This window comes from Neltuma alba, unplaced genomic scaffold (genome assembly GCF_004799145.2).
Source record: "Neltuma alba isolate B1F8T4 unplaced genomic scaffold, ASM479914v2 tig00011419_pilon, whole genome shotgun sequence".
In the NCBI taxonomy this organism is placed as follows: domain Eukaryota; kingdom Viridiplantae; phylum Streptophyta; class Magnoliopsida; order Fabales; family Fabaceae; genus Neltuma; species Neltuma alba.
Window position 1 is genome coordinate 221,732 of NW_021636103.1, and position 27,308 is coordinate 249,039.

At 32.0% G+C, this 27,308-nt stretch overlaps 2 protein-coding genes and 1 pseudogene across 3 annotated transcripts; all 3 read right to left on the minus strand.

Moving 5' to 3' along the window:
• Nucleotides 1–492: 492 nt before the first annotated feature.
• On the minus strand, nt 493–4,091 carry LOC114713151 (serine carboxypeptidase II-2-like). The gene is made up of 10 exons (XM_028897739.1): nt 3,794–4,091; nt 3,582–3,689; nt 3,295–3,390; nt 3,088–3,180; nt 2,509–2,594; nt 2,154–2,417; nt 1,677–1,810; nt 1,215–1,310; nt 1,000–1,105; nt 493–663 (listed from the first exon to the last, which is right to left on the minus strand). The coding sequence occupies exons 1-10, from the start codon at nt 4,089–4,091 to the stop codon at nt 493–495; spliced, it is 1,452 nt and encodes a 483-aa protein (XP_028753572.1).
• A 2,678-nt stretch (nt 4,092–6,769) lies between these two features.
• On the minus strand, nt 6,770–10,487 carry LOC114713174 (serine carboxypeptidase-like 26). 2 transcript variants are annotated; one of them, XM_028897760.1, is made up of 10 exons: nt 10,175–10,485; nt 9,963–10,070; nt 9,763–9,858; nt 9,587–9,679; nt 9,229–9,317; nt 8,842–9,123; nt 8,587–8,747; nt 8,321–8,416; nt 7,784–7,889; nt 6,770–7,053 (listed from the first exon to the last, which is right to left on the minus strand). In XM_028897760.1, the coding sequence occupies exons 1-10, from the start codon at nt 10,431–10,433 to the stop codon at nt 6,907–6,909; spliced, it is 1,437 nt and encodes a 478-aa protein (XP_028753593.1). In that variant the 5' UTR covers nt 10,434–10,485; the 3' UTR covers nt 6,770–6,906. The 2 variants fall into 2 exon arrangements, with proteins under 2 accessions (XP_028753593.1, XP_028753595.1); XM_028897762.1 differs by lacking the exon at nt 8,321–8,416 and having other exon boundaries at nt 10,175–10,487.
• A 4,862-nt stretch (nt 10,488–15,349) lies between these two features.
• Nucleotides 15,350–18,970, minus strand: LOC114713152 (serine carboxypeptidase-like 33; annotated as a pseudogene).
• Between the last annotated feature and the right edge of the window lie 8,338 nt (nt 18,971–27,308).

A 27,308-nucleotide genomic window follows, 5' to 3' on the forward strand; every position in this document is an offset into this window, starting at 1 on the left:
ATTTATACTACCCTAATTGTTATTATAAGATACCTTGAATCACCCCAATAAAATCAATGGGAGATTATCAAATTATTAACTGTTTCTAAAAAATAAAAAATTAATAAATTTATCCGTATTTATTTACCACCCTAAATTACATTCAATAAGATCTAGAATTGGTAATTAATAAAATTTTAGAATGGAAGAAGAAGCATTATACTACCTCTCGTCCTAATTATAAGACCTCGTTTATACATTACAAACGAGATTTTATAATTAAGAACAGAGGTAGTATTTACTTGCTCATCATTTTTTTTATAATTTAGAATTTAGTGATGATTTTTAACATTCTAAATCTTTCACATCCAAATTACATGTCAAGCAATAGCATCAAGAGGAAAAATCCTCAAAAAGATGTTCAACAAGACTAGCATAATTTTATTCAGTACATTCAATTTTCTCACACACCAAAAAAAAAAAAACAAAAGAGAACATATATATTTATAGATTTCAAGAGGCACTGAGAAGCTCAAAGTCATGAGAAGAAGGCATGGAAGTTCCAGAAATGAAGGCTCTGATGAGAGTGAAAGCATATTTTGGTTTGTGCTTGGCAATCTCATGCCCTGCCCCTCTTACTACCACAAAAGTCACCCCTTCATATTCCTCTGTCCATCCTCCCACCTGTTCACAAGTCTCAAACATTTATGACACATCAATCATATACAATGTCAAGGGTCATTTTTATTCTTAAAGTACTTATAAAGAAGTTATGGATATTTAAAAGTTTTTTTTGACTTAATATATCCTTTCAGTTAAAAAACTAATATTGACAGTTAAAAGTTATAAGGGTGATATTGCTTATTTTTTAATACTTCTTGAACAACATTGAGTCAAAACAAACTTTTGAATATCTCAGATCTTCTGTGAATACGATAAAAATGACCCTTAACCTTTATATGCACGCATATAATTTATCACTTCTTTAGATTACATCTTTCAATATAGATATACTTTTACCTGCCCATTGTCATACCAAGGACGCCAAGGGCTTACACTTGGAAGCTTCAGAGCATTTAGACTGTAGCGAGTGGATGTCACTGGAAGCACAGAATCTGTATCACCACTGTCATATGGCAAAAGAAAAATCAAACATCAATGGAAATGAAGAGGAATATTCATGCAATTATAACTCTATTCTTAGGCAGACTTTTTAAGTTTCATTGCAGACTAACCTGAAAACCCAAATCCTCAGTCCTGCCTGAACAAGTTCTTGATAAATATCAAGCACTGTCACTGGAGAATCTTTCCAGGTTTTACTTACTACGTCACTGCAAAATATTTGAGAGAGAGCAAGGCACACTTTACATTTCTACATCCCAAAGCAGAACATAGAAGAAGTTCCCTCAAATCGGCACCAATAATTTTTCTCTAAAAATAGTTACTTTAGTTGTAAGTATTCTCAAAATTTCAGCTTGGAACTACAATATAACTTCATACAGAAAGGATGTCACAAAAGTCTTAGTTAATAGTTAAAAAGGGGAAATTTCATGTCACTTAATAAATGAAGATGGATTCGGATAAATCACATGGGATGTCTGAGAACATTTGGTGTTTAATGGGAGATGTTGCATGGGAATATATATATATATATAAAATATGCCCTCTTGATTGCTACCCTATTGATCATAAAATACCTGCAGGTTTTCCATTTGTGAGGTTTATGAGCTGGATCAAGATGAAGAGCCTTTTGAACCTCAGGTAAATTAAAGTACACAGTGGTGTGCTTCGATGCGCAAGGATCGAATGGCGCTCTGAGCCTGCCAATTCTCTATAACATAGCATTAAAATTATCAGTTAGAAATGTCTCATAATCATCTAGTTAATCATGTTCTCACTTATCTGATATATCTGATTTTAGGTAGAATTCCCAACCATCTCTGCAGTGTATTGACAAACTTTAATACTGGGATGTGTTTTATGACTCATGGGGCCAATAGAAAAGCTGATTATGATTTTGCAGTAAAATGACTTCAATAAGAGGAAATCAAAATGCTACAGTAAAATTTCGTCGTTTAAGAAGATTCCCATTCACAATTTTTGTTGTGTTTGAAATGAGAAGACAAAGAAAACAAGTAGAGAATCAATGAATAGTATTAACAAGGTACGCTTACATGAGTTCTTTTTGCCAGCAGGTTTGTTTGGCTTACATTAGAAGGGCATGGAGGAGTAAAAATACTGTACTGATCAAGGTTGCCAATTTCTTTATCAACAATGTCTAAAACTTTCTGACATGAATCTGAAGGATGCACGAAAGGCTCAAGATTGCATTTAATGTTCAATATCTCGTGTGTTTGATCTGAAATCAAACCAGAGGTCCATAAAAACTGGGCAACTCCCTTATGATCATTGTAATCATCAGTTAGAGGATTTCCTACCTTCAATAGACACAGACACATTTATATTATTTACTGCCTTAAGCAGATCAGCAAAAAGAAATCATTCTCATGAAGACACAAAAATCTATACCAAGTAGCCTTTCAGATTGATGCATTTATCTTTGGCTCTCTTGTTGTGCTTCAGAATAAGTTGGCTAAGTTGAGGGACATAATGCCCTGAAACACAGGTCTAACAGTTGATTCATACTAAGATATCACAGGAAGACAAAGTCTATATGAAAAAAAAAAAAAGAGTACAACCAAAACATTTTACATGCAACTGCACCTCATCGATTTTTTTTTTTTTTTTGGTTGGGCAGTATCCCCTAACTGGTAGTTAGAGACTAATCCTCTTGAAGAGTAGAGACCATTGGAAAGGGTTTTGCCTCTTCCAAACAAAGTTCTTTTCATGCAAACGGCCTGGTTTGAGCTCAGAACATCATTTTTAAGGGACCCAACCGTCTACCAATTGTGTTGGACTTTGTTGGTATTGATTTTATTTTCTTATGTTAGGAACTTGGGAATAATTTGAGAGATGTGTGAACTAAAGTGCTGGTGGTCAAACTGGTCAAAGGTTGACAATGTAATTTCATGCTGTCAGCCCATGATTCTCAAAGACATGTTAGGTTGTAAGCCCTTTCTGAAAGACGCATTATGGAGTTTCACTTACCTGCATAACTCTCACCAGATATAAAGAAATCTCTTCCTTTATACTGAGGAAATCGCTCCAACCACTTCAATAGGAATTCCAAAGAATCCATAGCTGCCAATGAAATAACATTAAACTTGAGTCTCGCAATACACGCACACACATGTATGTATGTATGTATGTATTCCAAACCAGAAAGTATGAGGTCCTAAACTATTAGACTCATACCAGTCCTACTATCGCCATTGTTCTTTATGTCCGACAGAGTCTTTGAATATGAAAATCCAACTCCAACAGGAGAATCAACAAAAAGAAGGTTGGCAACTATAAAACAAACACAAAAAATAGTTAGACTGACACATCTGCATTTACCAAATTGGCACTCTGCTAATAAGAAAAAAGTTCATGATGAGCATAAGTAAGATACCTCGAACGACCAATAAAGGGATGAATCTATGAGGGGATTGAAGAAAATATAAACAATCTTGTAGGTTGTTGCGTCTTTATTTAATTACCTCGATTCCAAGAGTAAGGATTTAGATAAAGTGTCTTGCCACCCGGCTTAATGCGAAAGGGACCAATTTCATTTGCTGCCCCCAATCCAATGGATGAACATCCAGGTCCTGCGTAGAAGACAGAAATTTTCACAACCTTAAAAAAACACAAGTGTGAAACGAAGGAAACACCTTAACGAACATAAAAAGAAGCAATGCTTTTGAGTTTTAACCTCCATTGAGCCATAGAAGGAGGGGCTTAGTTTCAGGTTCTGAGGCAGCTTCAAAGAACCAGTAAAACAGTGCCCTCCCAGCTTCCTGGTTCACTTTGACATACCCAGCGTAATGTGCAAAATTGACGTTAAACTCTTGACCCGGAAGCCACTCGACCCGGTCTTCTTCTTGCTGGACAAACGGGTCTGAGGAAGAAGATAAAGCAAACCCAGTATTCCCCTGAAGGCACAGATACAGAGTGGTAACAACTATGGCTAAAAGTTGAGAGAGAAGAGGAGAGAAGTTGGGTTTTGCCATTGAAAGTAGGACAAAGGACGATGAATATTTGGTGCGTACAGTGTTCCCTCAGCTTTAAATAGAGCAGGATTTCGTTATGCCAATCATGATGCATGCATGCCTGTTTTGTACCCAAATCCTTTTGTTGTGCCACCTAGTTTTGTCTGCACTCCTTTTGTTGTGCCATCACTTTTCTCTGCATGCCGCTTTTGAAAGTGAAATTTAAGGGATGAAGTGCTTCATAATAATTATTTTAAAAGTCGCCCATCAGAGATAATTTCAAATTAATCCCTTTATATGTGTCTCTCGTATGAAAGAGTTATATACTTAGCTATATTCTTTAGAAATGATACTCAAATCCATACTACTGAATAGAAAACAACTCTAATAAGAAAACAAGCAATACCCCTTCAACCAAATTGCAACTAACAGAACCTACTCATAAAACACATGAGAATTATATTCTGAGGGGAAAGATTTTCGAACAAGTCTGTTTGCTAAAAACTTTGTAATGGATTAATGAAGTTGTAATGGCCAGTTAGATTTTGGAAAGAAACGATGGGCCACAGGAATTAATGTAAAGTCTAAAAAAGACTTCATACCTCCACCATCAAAATGAAATTAAAAAAAAAAAAAGGGTCATATGTAGTGAAGGAAGAAAAAGATGATGGTGTAGGCAGATAGGGTCACCAGGCCACAGTGGGCTGACTGTGCAGCAGCCTGTTATCCCTCCACTGTTGAGAGCCAGAGGTTTTCGCTGCTCTGTGAAACCAGCCTCACGCATTGCCCTCTGGTTTAAGGCTCACGAGATCTAAACCTTCACTTAAATCCCGTGAACTAACTCTCCACTTGGAGCGGGCAGGCCAGCATGATGCAGCGATCAGTCCAACCTGGCGAAACCCAAGCTGTATCCCACCATCTTGATGCCCTCACTTGAGTAACAAGCCGACGTTACCCAGCTCGGCGGGCGGGGGGGCATATCCACGCATTTATAAAGACTGGCTATTCTCAGCTTTTGGCAATGTGGGACTTCAAATAATTCCAGCCTACTCCACGTACTGACTGAGTTGTGTTGATCGAAAATATGTGGATGCATCAAAGAAGCTGTAAACTCTCTGACCAAACCACTTCGTTGTATTGTTAAGTTCGATCTGCGGCTTTTTAAAGCACCCCAGAAGGATATAAAAAGCATGTGAACGAGTTCATAAATTCACCCAGCAAAACTGAGCTTTATATGTTTTAAGAAAATTCAGAATAGAGTCTCCTTCCAGTTGAGGAAGAACATACTGGTTTAAACTTTATAGTTCTGAACCAAATTTGCCTCCAATTGGCAAAATAGATCAAAATGCTTTCGTTTTGATTCTTCTTGAAGAAGATGATCTGAGAATGTACTTTATTTTGAAGTGGACAAGCTTGAACTAATCAATTTATATAAGGATTCAACAGGAAAATGATTATTCATATTAGATTTTATCTGAATTTATACAGCAATCCAGCATTTTCTGTCATCCACGATCTATCAATCTTATTTTTTCCTTTTTTCCATGGAAGAAAATAAAAATCCACCTTCATTGTGTTATATGATAATTTCAAGGGTTAATACAATTTTAGTTCAATCAAGTTTGTTTTTATTTTGGTTTTGGTTCTTCAAGTTTCAAACTACTCCTCCGGTCCTTATTATAAGACCCAATTTGACTTTTTATTTGGTCCTAATTATAAGACCCAATCCATTTTCTCTTTTATATTTATGCATTTTTTTCCAAGATAATCCTTCTAATAATGATAGTTTTAGCTAATATACTTAATTAGCAAGGATATTTTAGGAATAACAACACTTATTTATTATAAATAACCAACTTAACTTACTTCCTTAATCTCCTCAAATAAGTCAATTGGGTCTTATAATTAGGACCGGAGGAGTATAATTTTTAGTCTTAAAAGTTTTTTTTCTTTTATTTAAAACATTGGTCCTTATAATTCAATGAAAATTTGAACGGTTTTGACCCTTGAGGGGCTAAAACTTATGATTTAAAACTTGAGAGACTAAAACTAAAATGAGAGCAAACTTAAAGAACCAAACATTATATTAACCTTATTTTAAGTAACTAAGTATCTTTCCCGTGTGATACAAACCAAAGGGTAAATAATAATAACCTGATAACTCTTACAAGATTAGCGCCTTTTCTTTTAATGCATATATCCTTAAATAGATTAAGAAATAAAAGGAATAAGAAATTGTAGGAAGCACAACAAATAGTGTGGGGAGCAGTAGATGGAAACTAAATAAGTGCGGCTCACTATAAATATTTTTTATTTATTTATACTGATATTACTGCCCATGCTAAGTATCTAGAAGGTCAATTGCGCAATTGCTAACACGTGTGTGCAAAACACATTTATTAATTCAAGTCTGCTTGGAAATTGTTAGTTTTGGTGGTTATCAACTTTAAGATTGATATACAAAAGTTTAGTTTTAATGTACAATAATTTGTCATTATTTAGGATTAGAGGGCTGTTGGAAACTATAAAAATGCTTTTAAAAAGCACTTTTTCACAAATTACTTTTATATATTTACTTTGTATATCATAAAATCACTTTTAAAATCATAGTTTCGTTTTCGTCAAAATTTTGCTTACAAAACAAAATAAGCCTTAAAAATATAAATTCAAAATAACGAAAAGAGGAATCAAATTGAGAATGAGTGTAAAACTATAGTGACTGTTCGATTTAATTTTCCATTCTTTTCACCAACTAGTTCATTGGAATTTATTTAGAATAATATTTATCACAACATGAAACAAAAAAGAAACATAAATTAACTCAATGAGTAGGAGGTCAGGGATGAGCAGGGAGACTCTGTCCTGTGAGGAAAGAATGAATGAGGGAGAGAGCCTCACTACGCTTGTTGAGTGGCACCAAGTGTCCTGCTCCTCTTACTGTCACATATGTTAGCCCTTCATACTCCACTACCCTTCCTCCCACCTGCATGGTTTTTTTAAAAAATGATATCATGTCAAATTATAAACTTACAGAAGTATTGCCCCAAAAAAAAAATCTTGTTTTTATCTGAAAATTAATCTGTTCGCTTGATCTAATGATTAAGAAAAGAAATTGAGCCAACAACTAATATATGTGATGTCATAAATTGGGATCATCTCCCTCCAACCATACAGTCTGTGCAATTAGAGAGAGATGGACACAGTTGTGGATCTCAATTGTCAGATTGTTTTTTAAATTAGTGTGGCAATCACTAATATCTTGAGGTTACAAATGGGATCAAGTCCACATCCTACTACTTATGAGAGAGCATTTATGTCACTAGATTATAAAGTACTACACAATAAGGGAGGATCTACTTCATGATAAAGTATCCTCATTTTTACTGTGATATTTTGTGAAACGTAGATGTTATTTTGCATTTGGTCACAATCGTGACTTTTGTTTTTACTTTAAGATGCTTCTAAAATAATCAGAAGCTATTGAGATAACTTCTCAAAATAGTATGAAATTTGATTTGCCTTTTGGATTTTAAATATTTTCAAAAACTTTTAAGCATTCTAAAAATTTTTAAGAGTAGCCTAAAAAAACTGTTCTTTTTTCTTTTTTTAAAGTAAAACTTAAAGTACTAGGCCTCTTGTAGAGTTAAGAGAGTCTGGCTATTGGCTAATAAAAACCCCAAAAAAATAAAGCAGTTTATACTTCCATTTTGAACCTGATTATCATGGTACCAAGTTCGCCAGCTAGACTTGAGCGGCAATCCAAGGGCTTCAATGCAATATCTTGTCCCTATCACTGGAATCCTGCCATCCGCGTCCCCACTGTCACAATAAAGTAACCGTCAAAGACAGCACATTAGGCTCATTAATGGAAGTCATGAACATGATAGAAAGATGATGAAGCCAAAAAAGGAGCATTTATTGCAACCAGTGCACAGAAACCATGTGACTGTTCCGCCAAGAAGGAAATAATTCCGTTGCCGTTGTCAAACACGATAAGCCTCTTAGAAAAGGAAAAAGGAAAGAGCACAGAAAAAATCATATCTGTCCAACAAGGACTAAGCTTCCCCTTTGATCTGCGTCCCGCGCAGTTAAGTAAAACACAAAGTAGGCCTACTTTATATTAACTAGGAGAGAGGAATTTTGAACTAAGAGAGGGGCATGAAGCTCCAATAAGTGTTCTTGTTAGCATAAGAGTCCATGCATTCTTGATGTGTATAGCATAGAGTCTAGTAGAATTCCATGAGTAATACCTGTAAATCCACACTTTGAGACCACCCTTGATGAGTTTCGTGTAGATGGGAAGGACAGAGAAAACGGTGAAGTTATATGTATTTAATATGGAGTCGCTGAGAAATGAGAGTCAGACGCAGATGAATCAGAATCAGAAACCCATGCTCCTCCGGTCATAAGACTTACTTCATAGTGCAATTTGCATTACAAAGTATGTCTTATATTAAAAACAGGAGGAGTATTAAAAACCAAAGATTTGTAATGGAATGTGAATTCTGGTACTCACTTGCAAGTCTTCCATGCAACACTAGTGTTTCCTCCTTTAAAATTAGCATGAAAAGATGACTGAACATCTATCCTATTGAAATATTCTTCTGCATAAGTTGAATAACATGGGTCATAGCCTCCAAAAAGCCTCATCCTTCTCAGTCTGAAATCACTTACACCCTGAAAGAATATTTCCCATCAAAGCTAAAAGCTCTTAAACATAAATCATGGGTGATAATTGAAAATTAGTGCATTAGTGACATTAACTATCTACCTCAGGAACTGATTCGGAGCCTCTATTATTACTGTCATGAGCCATGGAGGGAGTATTATTTAGGCGACATGCGGGGGCATAAATGTTGTAAATATCTATCTCCTTGTAATCTCGGAAGACCACATTCATGGCCTCATTGCATTCCTCAGACCAATAAAATTGCTTGAAATCACAAACATTTTTTGCTTTGTCATATTCCTGATCTGATATGACTGCATGGCTCCATGCATATTCCAGAAGGCCCTTATAATCATAATAATTTTCGGTTTCCGGATTCCCCACCTGCGTAGTTGAAACAATATTCGCTTAGAAGGAAACAGAAGCATCTGGGGTTGTATAGTCTGCAAGTTTTGCTCTTTCTCCTCACAGTCGAGGAGATTTACTTACAATAAAGCCTTTAAGATTGATAAATGAGTATTTGTTTTTATCTTTGTTTCGATCAAAGATGAGCTCTGCCAGCTGAGGGATATAGTGGCCTGCAAAATATGGACAATGAAATATGTAAGAACGCACTTATGCCTGCAAGGGATTTAGATCTTTTCGTGTAAAATTATGTCATATGAGGAGAAAGATGGATGCGAGAGCATTCACTGTGTTTTTAAAAAAAAAAAAAAAACAGAGAGAGAGAAAATACTGTTTATGTCTATCTCTCTTCACGTACATGACCATCGGATAAGATGAGATTACGAGAGGATCTGAATCAGACACAGAAATATTACATTGAAGTTTGAAGTTCAGCACTCACCAGCGTAACTCTCTCCTGATATAAAGAAATCTTGAGATTTAAACTCCGGGAACTTTTGCAGCCAATTTACCAAGAAATTGTAGGCATCTTCAGCTGATTCAAGTGGATTTCCAGATGAGAAATCTATCTCATTTGGTGAGCATAGGTAAATTTAAATACAGTAAAAAGAAACTAACCCACAAAGCTGTCCTCTAATATGCTGAGATCAGAAGATGTGTTGGTGTAAGAAAAACCAACTCCGACTGGTGACTCCACAAATAACAAATTTGCCTCTGCCAAAGGTTAAAATTTTGAAACTAGGTCAGAATAACATATTAAGAAATGAGACAGTCAAACTATAGATATGTAATAGACCAAAGAAGAAAATATAATAAACCTTTATTCCAGGAATAGGGGTTGAATTCCAGTCCTTCACCATTTTTGTTGACTGTAAGAGGTCCTATTTCAACAACAGCACCATACCCAATTGAGGAGCATCCAGGTCCTTCATTTGCAAAACCGGACCACACATCAGACAACAAGGAAAATAAGACAGGAGAATCTAGAGCATATGAGACTGGTTGTACAAGCCTTATGATAGAAATCAACCTCCATTGAGCCAGAGAAGAAGAGGCTTCTTGGATGGTTCAGATTGAGCTTCAAAGAACCAGTAGAAAAGGGCTCTCCCATGATCCTTATTGACAGTGATGTAACCTGAAAATTGTGAGACTGATGGAGTTGTAGGTTGGCCAGGAAGATTAGTTACCCTATCAAGTTCATGCGATTCTACATTTATTTCATATGCTTTAATGAATGGAATAGCTAAAGGGTAGGAACAAAGGGACAGAAGGCAGAGAATAATACTCATATCTGCAACTAAGCTGGACAAATTCGCTCCGGGCAGAGCATTTAATACTAAATTTTTACTTCAGGTAGCAAGTAGATATACAGTGCTAAAAAGTGGGCAGCGCCCGTGATATCACTTAGAATTTTTCGAAGTGGTTGCATCCGCCACCAGAATAAACCTCAGCCACAAAGAAAAACTTAACTCTTCCACACAAAAATATGTCAGAAGCGGAATCACTGAATGATTGAATAGTTTTCTTAGATGGTCATGTGTCCTGCTGCAATTGCTGTTGTCAAATCATTTTTAGATGAAATCTTCATTTAATCATTTCCTTCCCGATAATTTATTCTTGCATTAATTTCGCCTCTCCTTTTCTTTTATGAATTTAATATTATCTTCATATCAGCATCTACCAACTGTTCCTTCAACTAGATAATTTAAATAATTTTTTCAAAAGTAGTATCCATCTACTGTTTAAATATTGTTGAAATGTGTGTGAAGAAAGATCAATATAAAATAGAAAGCAATATCATTATCAATAACATCAATATTGATAACATTAAAATCAATATAAAAGATGTATCAATTTAAAATATAAAATTTATATCAAACCATAAATAGTACAATTCATATTAAACTTCATATAATGCGTAGAAAAATATGTCTCGTTGAAAGAGTAAAAAAATTACAAGAAAACTAAATAAAATATGTGAATAGACTTTACATTATATTGATGTTGACATTGACCATATTTACCTTAGCAAGATGTGCGCAAGTCATTAGCTTAGACTAATCTAGATAACTCGTGAACAGGACAAATTAATAATCAAAGATCATGTGATAAGAATCATAAGCTAAAGACACAATATTCCCTAGCAACTCTAAAACAACCAATCAAAATAATAAATGAAGTCAAACAACCAGAGGGTTACATTAATTTTATTATTTCTTCCCCTTTGAATATCAAATATACACAAAAACTTCATTATACGAGAGCCCACTTGCAGTACTATAGGGTTGACCCCAAGAAGCACGAGATGATGAATGCCAACACTAGTCTTATTCCACAGAACAAGGCCCCGAAATTTATAATTACATTTGGCATTTGTGTGTCAGTAACAAGCATGGTGGGGTTGGCACTTTAACCTTATCCTGACCTTTGGACTGAATCACTGGTGTCTGGGCAAATACAAGATAAGTCCTTTGACGAGTCTGCAGCTGCGCATTTTATCGAGCACGTTGTGGATGTTCATGCTTTCAATCATTCCATGTACATTGTGCGGCACTATCTAGGCACTAGGGTTAAAAATAAATTGCCAAAACCTACCCCGATATTGTTGGATGTCCGCTAAAAGCTGAGAACTCAATGATTCAACAGACGATGAAGGAAGTGTGGATTGAATCGCTCATTGGGCGGTATCTCGGAACACTCATCAATTTGCTGAAAACCGACAGGTGTAGGGTTCTGGAAATTTGCAAGAATTTGATTCTGAAAAGTAATTGACAAAGATAGCAAAAATGAAAGCATAAACAAACAAATAAAAAAATTGAAAACAATAACAATAGTATATGAAAGTGAAAAAAAGAAGAAGATATGATTGTTTCGGTAAAAACTAAATCATTATTTTAAAAAATAATTTTATAATATATAAAATAATTATGTGAGAGGAATTTTATTTCAGTATATAAAAATACGTTTTTAAGTGCTTTTGCTTGACATGAAATAGTTTTTTTTTTTTTTGCCAGAGATATTTTTATTACTAAATAACACTGATACAAAGGACTGTCAAAAGACCATACCAATTCATTACTTCTGATTAAATCAGCAACTTTAGCTTTCTTTTCATCATCTGAAATCAACTCATTACTTAATTTTCCAGTCTCCAAACTTGGCGCCCATCTATCAATCCAAATTCTAACACTCTCTCCATCACTGATTCTCAAAAAAAGATTTTTTCTTAAAAGCTCTCTACACTCTAGCATACTTGACCAATACCAAGAAGCCTTCTTTCCTCTTTTAGCACTCATGAAGTCTGTTTTGATCGGGTGGAAAGACTTTATACTTTTCAATTTTCAGCAATAGAAGGGGGAGGGACGAAATGACCTCTAGTTTCTTTTTTTCTTTTTTTAAATAATACTGAAAACAACAAAACAACATAGACCAAACAAAAAAACCCCTAATTTTCTCTATCAACCTCCCCCTTTAAATCGGGAGGTAGTTGATCTAGGATATAAAAGTTATTCTTTAAAGAATGGGAGAGTTTGGCTAAATGATTTGCAGTTGACAAAGACTTTCTTAGTGAATGAGGTGGAAATGGACCAATCTCTGTGACAAAAACCTAGCTTCATTAATAATATCCTTAAAATGGTGACTTGCCTCACTGCCTCAATAGAAAAAAGAGAGAGGGTTTCAATACAATCTGTGTGCAAAAAAACCTATTTATATTCTTTCGACCAACACAAATTGAGACCATGTATAAATCCAATCAATTCTGCAGTTGTTGGAGGAATAAAAGTTAGTTTACAACTAAAGCCAAGAATCCAGTGTCCTTCTTTATCCTACAACACTCCCCCACAACTACACCTGCCATCCAATAAAATAGAACCATCTACTTCAAGCTTCACATACTCCCCCTTAGCAACAACACTGCTTCTTGTACCAAACTAGGAACTAGTATAAAAATCTTTATCCCAATAAGCTCTGAAGAAACTGTAGAAGGCATTACTACTACTCATGTTATCTTTAGAATCGAACAATTTATTACATCTCGACACCCATATATCCTAGCAAATGTATCTAAATAAAACTGCCCACTAGATCTTTTTAGTAATCGGTTGTCTAATCTCCTTGTTTAAGTTCCATTTGACCCACTCTAACCCTATTTTAGCATAAAAGGTTGGCCAAAGGCAATTGAAACTATTGATTTCCATCGTCGGTGAGCGTTAGCGCAATCTCTGATCAGTGTATTGAATCTTCTATGTCCTTGCACTAAATGGGCACATTGCGGTTTCCATGAGACCGTGCCTAGCTCTCAAATCTGGTGTATGTGTTCGTTCATGAGCAAAAAGCCACACGAAGGATTTGATTTTATCTGGGACTTTCCACCACCATAGCGCCCTCCAAACATCGTCCTCTCGCTATTGACTACATGCAAGTAAAGATTGATACACAGATTTAACGGTAAAACGACTATTAGCGGATGATCTCCAAAACATTGACACAGCTTTTATCTATCCCGTTTCCCCCACGAGGATCTTGTTTGGTTTGAAATATAGGGAAGGTATTTTAATAATATATTTTTTTTTAGCTCACAAAAGGTAAAAACTTTAATTATAATTATAAATTGAGAACTTTTTTAAAAATTATGTAATTATTAGGAAAAAGGGAAATTGACAATAAAAATAGTGAAAATTGCAAAATCTCAAATCAAGGTTGGTTATAACACTTAAACTAGTTTTGACAATTATTGACTTGTAAATAACAACACGGTTTTTGTGACGATTTCTGATTTTAGATTTTGCAATTTTCATAGTCTTTTTTGTCATTTTTCTTGAGAAAAATTGCATACAATAATTTAACTAAAAGATATAATGAGAAAACGCTAAAGAATTATATGTAAAACTCGTTTCTTTTTATAATTGACATGTATAGGAACCTGTCATTTGTCAAATAAATTTTGAAAAACAAATATGATATAACATTTGATATCCCATATTATTTTGAAAAAACTCAATGATAAAAGGATATATTTTTTAAAAGTAAAAATTTCAAAACTTATCTTTCTTGGCTGAAAAATTCAAGAACCCATAAAAACAAAAGGCTGAAAAGGGAGTTTATATACCCATATAAACAAAAAAAAAACATATAATTATGTGTAATTGGAGAACTTATTATAGGATATTAAAAAAAAAGCTTGATCTAAGTATTTTACTATATATATATTCAAAACTTATACACAGGGAAAAGCCGAGAGAGCATTGCATAGTATATTTCATTCTTTTACAAAAAGGATATAAGAAAATTCCATTCCCAAGGGAAACATACCAAATATCAATTTTAGCAAATTAATATAAGACTTTTTTTATACGGAAATTAATATCAGATAATTAATAGAACTTTTAAGTGGGTTAAAATATTTTTACAAGTATCTTTTTTTCCCCTTTTTCTTCATTATCTCTTACATTATCAACAAAACAAATGTGGCAACGCGCAATGCTTCTCAGTCATATCACTTCATAAAGTTTATTATTTATTGTCCTTGTGCAAGTGAAATAATCATTACAAATCATTAAAGTTGATGTAACATACTTACTGCAGCACGAAACATTAAAGGATTTCATTCTTTCTTGCTCTCTTCCTTTCTTTTTGCTAATTACCTAATATCACTATTCACGAACAGACTGAGTGTATTTGATTCCGGTTAAGATAATACTAGTACGATTTTTAATATAAAAACTTATTTGATTTTTTGTTTGATTCTAAATATAAGACCTCAATATCCATTTTGCCTTTCATATTTATTCATTTTTTTCAACATAATCCTTATAATAATATTAATTATAACTAATATATTTGATTAGAAAAGATACTTAAGGAAAGACAACACTTATTTATTGCAAATAACTAATTTTACTAATTTTTTTAATTTACTCAAATTAATCAACTAGCTCTTATATTAAGAACCAGAGGTAGTATATTGCTAATAACAGCAAAAATGATATTGCAATCAACTCAAATATTGAATAACACTTACCAAAAGAAGGTTGGCATAAGTATCCTCTTATTAGAAACAATTTACTATTAGACACTAAAATATAGATACTTTTTTCTAACGAAGATTATACTTCATGAATTGAAAAGGAGAAAAAGACTCACAGGTGAAATCTAATTCTTGTTTGTGTCTCTTTCGTCTCTAACTACTTTATCTAGATTAACTTCAGGACCACCCACAATGCAAAGTAAGAGGCCATGGATGAACAGGGAGATTCTGTCCTCCGAGGAAAGAATGGATGAGGGAGAGAGCCTCACTGGGCTTGTTGAGTGGCACCAAATGGCCTGCTCCTCCCATTGTCACGTATGTTAGCCCTTCATATTCCACTATCCTTCTTCCCACCTGCATAATTTTTTCTAATTTCATGTTAAATTATGTATATATTTACTCACTCGGCTCTAAGTAGAAGAGCTAATTAAGGAGTTTATTTTTATCTCAATTATAAAATTTCAATTTACTTTGTCTCTTAAATTTATAATTTTTTACCAAATTATTTATGTTGATTACAGATGTTAAGACTAGTTCCAACACAAATAAAAAGAATATTTTAAAAAAATCAACACACATTTTTAACACATAATTAACTTATCTAATTTCTTTAATCTCTATAAATTAATTATTTAATTTTTATATTAAAGACGAGGGAAAGTATTAATGAAGCATTGAAAACCTTATGGTCTTGTTTATCTGAACTGTCTGTTAGTTTGATCTAATTCTAACGGTTAAAGAGAAGGGTTTAATCCAACAACATAATATATGTCATGCGATGCACAGTCGTGAGATCAAGCTCATCTTCTAGCCATTGGATGAAGCCAGCGGATCAGATTTCAAGCAAGAAATGACAGTACACTTTCAAATAAAAATAAACAATCTATTTCCAGCATCAGAATATTATCATGTTGACTGTTTTTATCATTTTTACGTCAGGTTACATTCTAAGAAAGGATCTAGTACATCATCATCTTTATCACCGCCCCCCACTGTGCTAAAAAAAAAAAAAATGATGATATGCATACAAATATAGTGTCCTAAAATTGGCAAAAAATATATATATATATAAAGTGTCCTAAAATATGAAGTTTACATATAATTATTCTTCTTTGGCCCAAAAAAAATAATTATTCTTCATAAACATATGGCCCTCTATACTTTTGTTTATTTGCTTTACTTTTCTCTCACTCTTCATTAAATGTGTCTCATTTCATCTAGTCTATCTCAAAATGTTTTTATTCAATAAACTAGTATTTAGGAGGTCTAATACCAACTAAAAATACCTGGAGGCATATGATAAAACCATCTCAGAGATATATGAGATGCCACAGAAAATCATGAAAATCTCATATGCATAAAGCTTGAGTTTCCTTAGCTTTTCTAAAGTACCAACAATAGTATGATCCAACCAATGTCTAAGAAAGCCAATAATTGTATTCCAAGGTGCAAAATTTACTAAACACGAAAATGGGTCAGCCTTAAAGACTTGGGAGAGTACTTTAGCCAAAAACCAGAAAAAGCTGAAAGCAAGTGGCATTTAATTTAAACCAGCAAAACTTGATGAAGATGTTTACAGAGACGAACCTGATTATTATGGTACCAAGTTCGCCAACTAGATTTGAGAGGCAATCCAAGAGCCTCAATCCAATATCTCGTCCCTATCACTGGTACTCTACCATCTCTATCCGCACTGTCACCATCAATATAGAATGATGATGAAGCAAACGAAACTAGTTTACTTGCAATTATTGCATAAAACGTGACTGTTTCAACAAAAGCAAATAATTGTGTTGTCATTTATTGTTCAAATGGCTGTGTCAGTGTCAAGCGTCCGTGCTTTTATGATATAAGCAACTTGACCTAAGTTTTATGTTTAAGAAATACCTGTAAAGCCACACCTTGAGCCCACCCATGATGAGTTTTGTGTAGATGGGCAGTACAGAGAAAACGGTGATGCCATATGTATGTGATATGGAATTACTGAGAAATGACATTCAGTTAGAAGTGAATCAGCATCAGAAAGTCCATCACAAACAAAATATCATGAAAGGAAGAAAGAATTCTTGTACTCACCTGCAAGTCTTCCACGTATAATTAGTGTTTCTTGTTCCTTTTTTGATATCAGCATGAAAAGATATCTGAACATCCATCCTATTGAAATATTCTTCTAGAGAGACTTAAGGGAGGCGTTTGGAGTCATAATATCTTAGAGCGATTTGGATCTTCCTACTTTTACTATCATAAGCTGTAGAGCAGGTGCTATTTTGTCGACATGTTGGGGCATAAATGTTATAGATGTCTATCTCTGAGTATTCACTGAAGACTGCATCCACGGCCTCATTGCATTCCTTAGACCAATCAAATTGCTTAAAGTGACACACTTGTTGTGCCTTTTCATGTTGCTGATCTGATATGACTGCATGGCTCCATGCATCTTCCAGGATGCCTGTATAGTCATAGTAATCTTCATTTCTGGATTCCCCACCTGCAGAATTAGAACACTTTCCATTAAGAATGAAATCTAATAATGTATTAGGGGTTGTATACCTTCCCTTTTTTTCCCTCTCTGATGGTAAGATTTACTTACAACTAAACCTTCAAGATTGATAAATGAGTATTTGCTTAAATCTTTATTTCGATCAAAGATGAGCTCTGCCAGCCGGGGGATGTAGTGGCCTGCAAAATGTGGGCAATGAAAGTCACAATAATGCAATAAAGTCTATTTGAGACAAGGAATTTAGATATTTTCATGTGAAATGATGTCATATGGGCAGAAAGATAGATACAAAAGAACACAAAGAAAGATTACTGTTTATATCATATCACATGAGAGGATCTGCATTTGTCATAGAAATAACAGAACTCCCCAGCATAACTCTCTCCTGAATCCTGATATAAAGAAATCTCGAGATTTAAACTGTGGGAACCTTTGCAGCCAATTCGCCAAGAAATTGTAGGAATCCTCAGCTAATTCAAATAGATTTACAGATGAGTAATTTTTTTCATATGGTGAGCACAGGCAAACTTAAACACAGCAAAAGGAATCTAACCCACAAAAGTCAAAACTATCATCTAATATGGTGAGATCAGAAGATGTGTTGGTGTAAGAAAAACCAACTCCAACCGGGGACTCCACAAATAACAAATTTGCCTCTGCAAGGAATTAAAATTGCCAAACGGGGTTAACAAAACCAGAATCGATATTAAACATATTAGCATAGAAAATATTGAACATGACACAAGATAGTTGAACTATAGATATATCATAAACCAAAGAGGAACAGATAATAAACCTTGATTCCAGGAATAGGTGTCGAAATGCAACCCTTCACCATTTTTTACGAATCTAAGTGGTCCAATTTCAACAGCCGCACCATAGCCAATTGATGAGCATCCAGGACCTCCATGTGCAAAACAGAATCACATCTCAAATGAAGAGAAGGAAATAGAGAGGCTGTACAAGCTTTATGATTGAAATTATCCATAATTAAACTATGCTACTACAAAATACCATACCTCCATTGAGCCAGAGGAGGAGGGGCTTCTTAGATGATTCAGATTGAGCTTCAAAGAACCAGTAGAAAAGGGCCTTCCCATGATCTCTATTGACAGTGATGTAACATGAAAATTGTGAAACTGTTGACTTGAAAGTTGACCAGGAAGATTAACTACCCTATCATGGTCATAGGGTTCTGCATTTATTTCTGATGTTTTAATGAACGGAAAAGCTGAAGGGTAGAAACACAGGGACACAACATAAAGAATAACATTCATATATGCAACTAAACTAGGCATCTTCGCTCCAAACATTTGCATTTATTACTGCTGCTGCTGCTGCTTCCTTATATATACATGCAAGGTTGAGAGAGCTTGTTCAGTGCTAACAACCACGCAGTGCCCCTGAGATCACTTAAGACTTGTCAAAAATGTTTGTATCGACGGCCATAGTCAATATCAGCCACAGAAGAGACTTTCAGATAAATTCGTTCTACTATGTAGGTCAAATCAATGATAGGTGAACACAAAACCATGTGAAAAATACGAAGTGGGTCCAGTAATCAAATCTTCTTACACGAAATCCATTGGTCTTGCTTTATATATTATTCTAATAATTGCGCTTTGACCCATTAAATTTTTTATTCATTGTTTTGATTCAGTACTCTAAATCCACTTTGAACAAAATTAGTCATTTAGTTTGACTAACAAATATAAAGAGCCAAATCAAAGCAATAATTACATTAGAACACCAATATATTTGTTTAACCTTTCATTTCTTTCATATGAGATTTACCAAAAAAATATTATTACATAACAGCCCACTTGCATCCTTATTGTATTTCACCATATCAAGAACATGGTGATTGGCACCGTGTTACAGATATAGAGACGGCATTAAATTTATTACACTTGTCATATTCTGCGTATCAGTGACAAGGTGGTTCGGCACCACCTTACACTGCTACTTTAACTCATTCAATTGTTTCTGGAAAATCCTCAAGAGGTTACGGACAAATCTGCAGCTGCGCATTTCATCGAGCACATTGTGTGCCTTTTATGCTTTTAATCTCCTGCGTGACATCTTGCTTTACCTGACGACTGAGACTGACTGTAAATGAAGCGTGATTCTTCGTAGAATTATTCATCAATATTAATTTTCATAGATAATACTCCCTCCCGTTTTTTTTTTTTTAATAGCACAAGTAACCGAATTACCTATGAAGAAGTAGGCTAAAGAGAATAAATATATAAAAATGAAAGAAATAATTTGCGAAAAGAAGATGAGAGTATTATGAATATAATAATATCTTTGTGGATGTTCATATATCTCTTATTATCTCCTATATCTCTTATAATCTCTAATATCTCACATTATCTCTATATCTCACAATTATCTCATATTATTATGTAATCTATAGATTCCATCAAAGGTGTAAAGCTGTGCCTATAAATAAAGACTATGTATAATGTATTGAGAACACTTGAATGGAATGATAAATATTCTCTCTTGTTGATTCTCTCTTTCTTTGTATGATTCTCCTCTCTATTTCTTCTTTATTTATAACACGTTATCAGTACGAAACTCTAACCAAGACGCGTATGATATATCTTTCTACCTCAGCATAATTTTAGAGCATTATCTCTATTATTTTTTTAGAATATCATTTGCTCTATTCAAATAAAAACATTTCAAGCATCATATATATGGTGTTTCAAAGTATATGTATTCCTATTCAATTTATCTAGGATAATCTAAGTCATTATATGGAATTAAAAGGATTATCTACTATTATTTTAAATATCGGGTTCTATGGTTATGATTGGAGATTTTGTTTTATTTTTTAGTGCTACAATTTAATTTTGATATAAATATTATATCTTTCGAACTAATTATGATGAGAGGATTTTTTCTCCCTCTATTCCTTATTGACCCGATGTCATTATTTTGATAGAACTCGAAGTTCCAATAGATACTAACGGTATCCTTAAAAAGTTAATATCCAAAGTTAAATGGCCAGAAACTATATAATTCTAAGTTTTCATGTCATTGTAATTAAATGGCCAGAAGCCATATAACTCTGATTTTTCATTCTTTTCACATTAAATAGCTAGAAGCCATATGATTTTGATTTTCTATATTATACCCAGAAGCTATACAACTTTGATTTTTTATCTTATGACTAGAAGCCATATATATATATGGCTAATTCTCTATTTTTTTTAAATAGCTTGAAGCCATATATATTTGATATTTTATTTTATTAAATAACTAGAAGTATTTAGGTATAACTTTTCCATCTTATAACTAGAAGCATATATATTTGATTATTTTTATCTTATTAAATGGCTAGAAGCCATATAATTTGAATTTTCTATTTTATGACCAGAAGCCATATATATATATATTTTTTATCTTATTAAATAGCTAGTTACTATATAACTTTGATTTTTTATATTATGGCCAGAAGCCATATATATTAGAATTTTTTTATCTCATTAAAAAGTTAGAAGCCATATAATTTGCATTTTCTATTTTATAACCAGAAGCCATATATATTTAATTTTTCTTTATTTATATATTTTATGTTGAATTTTTTATTTTATGGCCAATATATATATTTAATTTTTCTATATCTTATTAAATGGCTTGCATCTATATAACTTTGATTTTCTATCTTATTGTCAGAAGTCATAAATATTTAATTTTTTGTTATTTTATTAATTGGCTAAAAGCCATATAACATCAAATTTTTATCTTATGGTCATAAACCATATATCTTTAATTTTTTATTTTAAAATTAAATAGCTAAATGCCATGTATCTTTATTTTCTTTATTAAACAGCATAAAGTCATATAGTTTTGATTATGAAAATGATCATTATATAGTTTGTTTATAAAAGAAAAATTATGACAATTAGAATTATAAATATTATAACCCACAAGACTAATGGCTCAAATGTCTTTTATTATGAGAAACTATTGACTATATAGTGAAGGATGTATTGATACAATAGTTTACTTTTTCTTCTTATTTCATGTTACATTTATATTTTATTTCTTATTAATTTAATTCTTAAATTTTATCCTTATCTTTTTTTCATATATTCTTAACATTCAATTTGATATTTATTAATATTATAATTTATTATTACTAAATTACCAACAGTCATTAAACTTATGTTATTGAATGATATGAAAATAATAACTTATGATGTTTTTAAAGTTCTGAAGGCTTATGGTTCAAATATTAAGTGATACAAATAATCTTTAAAAATACATATATTTACTATATAGAGTCTTGAAAACTGACTTATAAATAGCCCTAAAAGCTTATGATTCAAATCTTTGTTACTATATAGTTTGATTTTAGTCTTTATAGATCTCTTTCAGTTGAATTTATAAATTTATAAATAAATTTTGAAGTATTTATAATATATACAAAGAAATAAAGTTTTTGACTAACGAAATATCTAGAAAATATATGTTTTGCTCAAAAAAAAATACTTCATATTTTGAAAAAGCAGAAAAAAAAGTGAAGTATATCATATAATGAAATAATAATATATGTTAGTTCCTGAAGAACTATATATAGCATTTTCTGAAGAATTATATGTAATAAAAAAATGATATAGTGCCAGAAGAACTAATAATAAAATATTGATATAGTTCTTGAAGAACTGATAACAAAATCCATATACTTCTTGAATAACTAATATAATTCTTCCCATTATTTTTGTGGGAAGAAAAGGAATTGATAATGAAAATTATGACCCACAAATATATATATTATAATATTTGTTTATTAAAAGGTCTTAAGGTAATAGCTCAATTGGATTAAACTCCATTATTATACTTAAATCAGGAAACATTTGGATTTTCAAGTTAAAGATATGTTATTAGCTTACTGTATAGTATTCACTCTATTCAAAATACAAAAATAAGAAAAGTATATTTATGTGACTCACACTTGAGGGGAAGATTATTGGAATACAAGTGTGAATCATGTTGGATGGAATTTGTTATCGTTAATATTAATATCATTCCTTACATCTCATATTTCTTTTGAAAAAGGCTCCAGAAGAGTCAGTGGCACTCAACCATTCATGAGTGTACAAGTTTCTACTATTGGGTAAAAAATGAAAAATAAGGCTCTAGAAGAGCTATATCATGATTTATTATATTGAAGATAAAATTCATGATTAATAACATATTAATGTGAAAAATGAATAATATGACACGGTAATAAAAAGTTTATTAATAAATGAGAATAATTTTATAATAAACCAAAAGTGTATGCATTTATAGTTTGGCATGACCGGTCAGATCATTATGGATCATAATAATACAAAATATCATTAAAAATGTGTATTGTTATTTATTAAAGAACCAGAAGATTCTTTAAAAATGATATATGATTCAAGAATTTTTATGTGTTATTTGTTCTCAAAAAAACTAAATAAGAGAATATAACTAGCTGTGCTCAAAATTAGATTCGTGCAAATTTATAATGTATCAAGTTTATATATAGACCTATTTAGATACCATATGGATCAAAGTAATACTTTGTGAGTGAAAGATGCATTTATAAAATGGTCATAGGTGTTTATGATCAACTTGTAACTTGAAATTTGTAAATATGTTCAAATAATTATATTGAGTACATAAGTTCCTAATTATGAAATTGATATAATTCTCATTGAGATTGCTAGTGACTGTTTCTCATGTGGCTGATGATTATATTCTTGTTAAAAGCTTCCATAAGTAGCTAGACCAAAGTTTATCAGAACAGAATTTCCGTTTGAGTGTTGGGATGGTTGATTTTATATATTTTGCACATAAATGCATTAAACCAATAATATATTGTGAATTCTCCCATTATAATTGGCTTTTGGTCAGAAGCCAAATATTTTCTATCTTAGAATGTGCAATATCTATTATTCCATTGCAATAATGCATATAGATGAATATTAAAAGTAAGTTGGGATTAATGTTGGATAAGAACCTCCTTATTCTTATTTATCTCTAAATAAAACAAGATAATGTTTCTAAAAGAGACTTATGGATTTGAGAGACTTACACTATATGTTCCTAATATAAGAGGGAGAAAATTAATGTGTAGCTGGAAAAGAGAACATATAGAATGCATTTTCACTATCAAATGTAGATCCTCAAATATAGTAATATGAATTAGAAGTTCATAAAGTATTGTATTTATAAAATATTACTAATATCTGCTAAATGCAATTACTGATCCAAATGAGAATTTTTAATTTTTTTTATTCCAGCTAAAAGTGCTCCTATTTTTATAAGACATGCTAAAAGCATGAAAATATGATTGGTTCCAAAAGAAAAGAAAAGGGAGCAAATGATCATGATGATCATATTAAGGAGGCATGAATTGCAAAAAAAGGTTAAAACATAACTATTTGACCCTTAAAGAGGTTTAAGTGTCTAAAAACAATAAAGAGATCTCGATAGGTTATGTCATAAAAGAAAAAGGGACCGATAACGGAATAAAATTATCGACAATAATTTTAGTAATGATATCATGTGATCAAATGAGGATCTTATATATAAATATATCATGAGATATAGACAGAAAAATGGTTGGCCAACATAAACAAAAAGATATAACATTATAACAGGGGATTTGTGTATCTCTAGTCCAAGCAATTGAAGTGTCATGGGCAATTGTACAAAAAAAGAAAAATGCAATCTTGTAGTGGATTAAAATTTTATGTATCTTATCAGTATGACAGTTTGATAATATATGAAAATATCTCATATGTGTCTAGAAAATATAGTGACTCATTATATACTAAAATTATATGTGAATCCAAAAGGATTCAAATTCTTGTATAACTTCAAATGATCCAATACACAAATAGATCTGGAAGCATAGAATTATGTTCTCAACAACACTACTCAATTAAGTCTCTATATGAGGCATATGTCGTTAATATTGACTGAAGGAATTATGTAAACATATTTCAATTTGTCTATTTATAAAAAGATTCAAAATAAGTTTGTTATCAGTACTATTTATAATGATAGCATCAAAACTCTTGATGAGTTTTCAAAAGCTGCGAATTACTCAAAGAAAGAATTTGAAATGAAAACTCTGAGAAGAACAAATATGGATAAATAACATATATTATGTGGATAATTAAGTCACGTCTATTGTGTGCTTCGATAGCTATAAGATCTTTAAATGTCGATTAAAGATCTATGTAGACATCTAGAAAATGATGAATAAATAGTCAGTCCAGAAGTATCGTATTTCAGAGTCATTAGAGCACGTGTATCTATCTACCCACACAAAACCCAATATATCATTTGCTAGTTAGTAGGATATAGTTCACATCACCAATATCAAGACGATGGAGTGAAATTAAGAATATTCTTTATTACTTAAAGGGTATTGTGGATATCTGAAAGTACTCACAACTAATTTTACTGGCTATGTAGATAAAGTATTTTCATTTGATCCTCAAGTTGAGATATCACAGTATAATCCACGTGTGGGTAAATCATAAAAGGACTATTTGTCTCATGATTCTCAGAAGATTATGAAATTTATATTTGACGTTTTTATCTTACTATAGTATTTGGAAGGCTTGTTCGTTATATTAGATTTTGCAGGTTCAAAGATGTCAACTGATGTTGCCAAGATGGAGAGTTGATACACACTGTATTTTTTTTTCTTGTCTATAGTTTTGTCCCATTGGGTTTTCCTAGCAAGGTTTTTAATGAGACAGCATTGCATAGTGTATTAATGAATGATGTACTATTTTTCTTTCACTAGGTTTTTTTTTTCCACAGGTTTTTTCTAGTTAAAGTTTTTTAATGAGGCACATTCATATATATTAGACATCCAAGGGGAGTGTTATGAATATAATAACATTTTTGTGGATGTCTATATATCTCTCATTATCTCCTATATCTTCTATAATCTCTAATATCTCCCATTATCTCTATATCCCACAATCATATCATATTATTATGTAATCTGTAGATTCTATCAGAGGTGTCAAGTTGTGCCTATAAATAGATGCCATGTATAATGTATTGAAAACACTTGAATGGAATGAGAAATACTTTCTCTTGTTGATTTTTTTTTCTCTGTATGATTCTTCTCTCTATTTTTTTTTTATAACAGAGAGAATAAATGAGAAAAAAAGTCAGTCCAAAAAAAAGAGGGAAAAAAAAAAGAAAAAAGGATGAGTAATTAGCTTAAATCTCTCTCTATTTTTTCAAAATTAGAAGGGCAGGTGCCAACGTGCAAAAAGTTGTAAACTGGATTAAACTCATGACCTCACATTTGTACAAGAGCTTTTATGTCTTTTTTTTTTTTTGGCCATAAGAGCTTTTATGTCACCAAACTATAAAATTACTAGTCGTATTAATTATTTATAGATATAATACTTTTGTAATAAGCTAAAGTATAATTTCAATCCACTAAATTTAGATCGAGTTTCAGTTTAATCTCTTCAATGTTTAATCTACTACTTTTGTACTTTCATGCTTTGAAAAATGAATTACTGAAATAGAGAGTTTAGATCAAATGGTACATTCATTAGATTTTATTTTAAATATTTTTTAACCTACAAAATTTATATTAAAGATTAATAATATGTTAGTATTGAATTGCATGATTATCATTTAAATTTGTTCAGTAAATCTTTTTCGTTAATGAAACTAACAATATTAATATCAAGGAATCGAAAATACATTTTATAAATTTAAAAGACTAAACTAAAATTTGATATAAAATATTATATCAAATAAATTTTTTTGGGGGTAGAAAATCAATAGAAAAACAAAAACATAAAAACAAAAGAGAAAGAAAAAGGATGTGATTCCCCATTCCCCACTCTTATCCTCTTCTTTAATTAATTATTGGGAGATGCCGTTGTCCTCCCGGTTCAAAGAGGCTCTTGTTTTTCTCCGCTTTGGTATCTTTCTTTCTTTGTTTTAATGTCTTTTTCTAAGAAATTGGAACATATATATGATGCTCCTCACACTTTTTCTTGTTGATCAATAATGAAAAACAAAACAATTTAAAAAAAAAATTCAATTTTAAAAGTACCGTCTCAGCACAATTCAATTTTTATAAAAATTTGTCTAAATTACGACCCTCTCCCATTCCAGATATTTAAATTAACACTCTTCTTGATCAATGATCAGGTATGCTTCTTTTTTTTCCCCATAAACCCTAACACACATGACGCAATGAACACTAATGTAACTGCATGTTTAAGAGATCAAACTCTTATGTTTAAGAGATCAAAACCCATTCTATTATTATCAACGCATGTTTGTAACAATATTTGTAACACTATTTGTGGTTATGTGTTTTGGATAAATACGGTAAAAAAATATTGTTTTTTGGTCCTGCCAACTAAAAAAATTATTGTTTAAGGCTAAGGATATATAAGATCATATGTTTTGATCGCTTCCATATATGTTTTGATGCAAATCGTAAGAGATCATCAATGGGATTGTGATTTAATTGAAGACCCATTGTCACATTTATTTATAATTGTAAAACCTGTAATTGCTAGTGAATTGTTGTTATTCATTGTATTGTTCTGGCTGTTTATAATAAAAATTATTATTATTTTTTAAAGTACA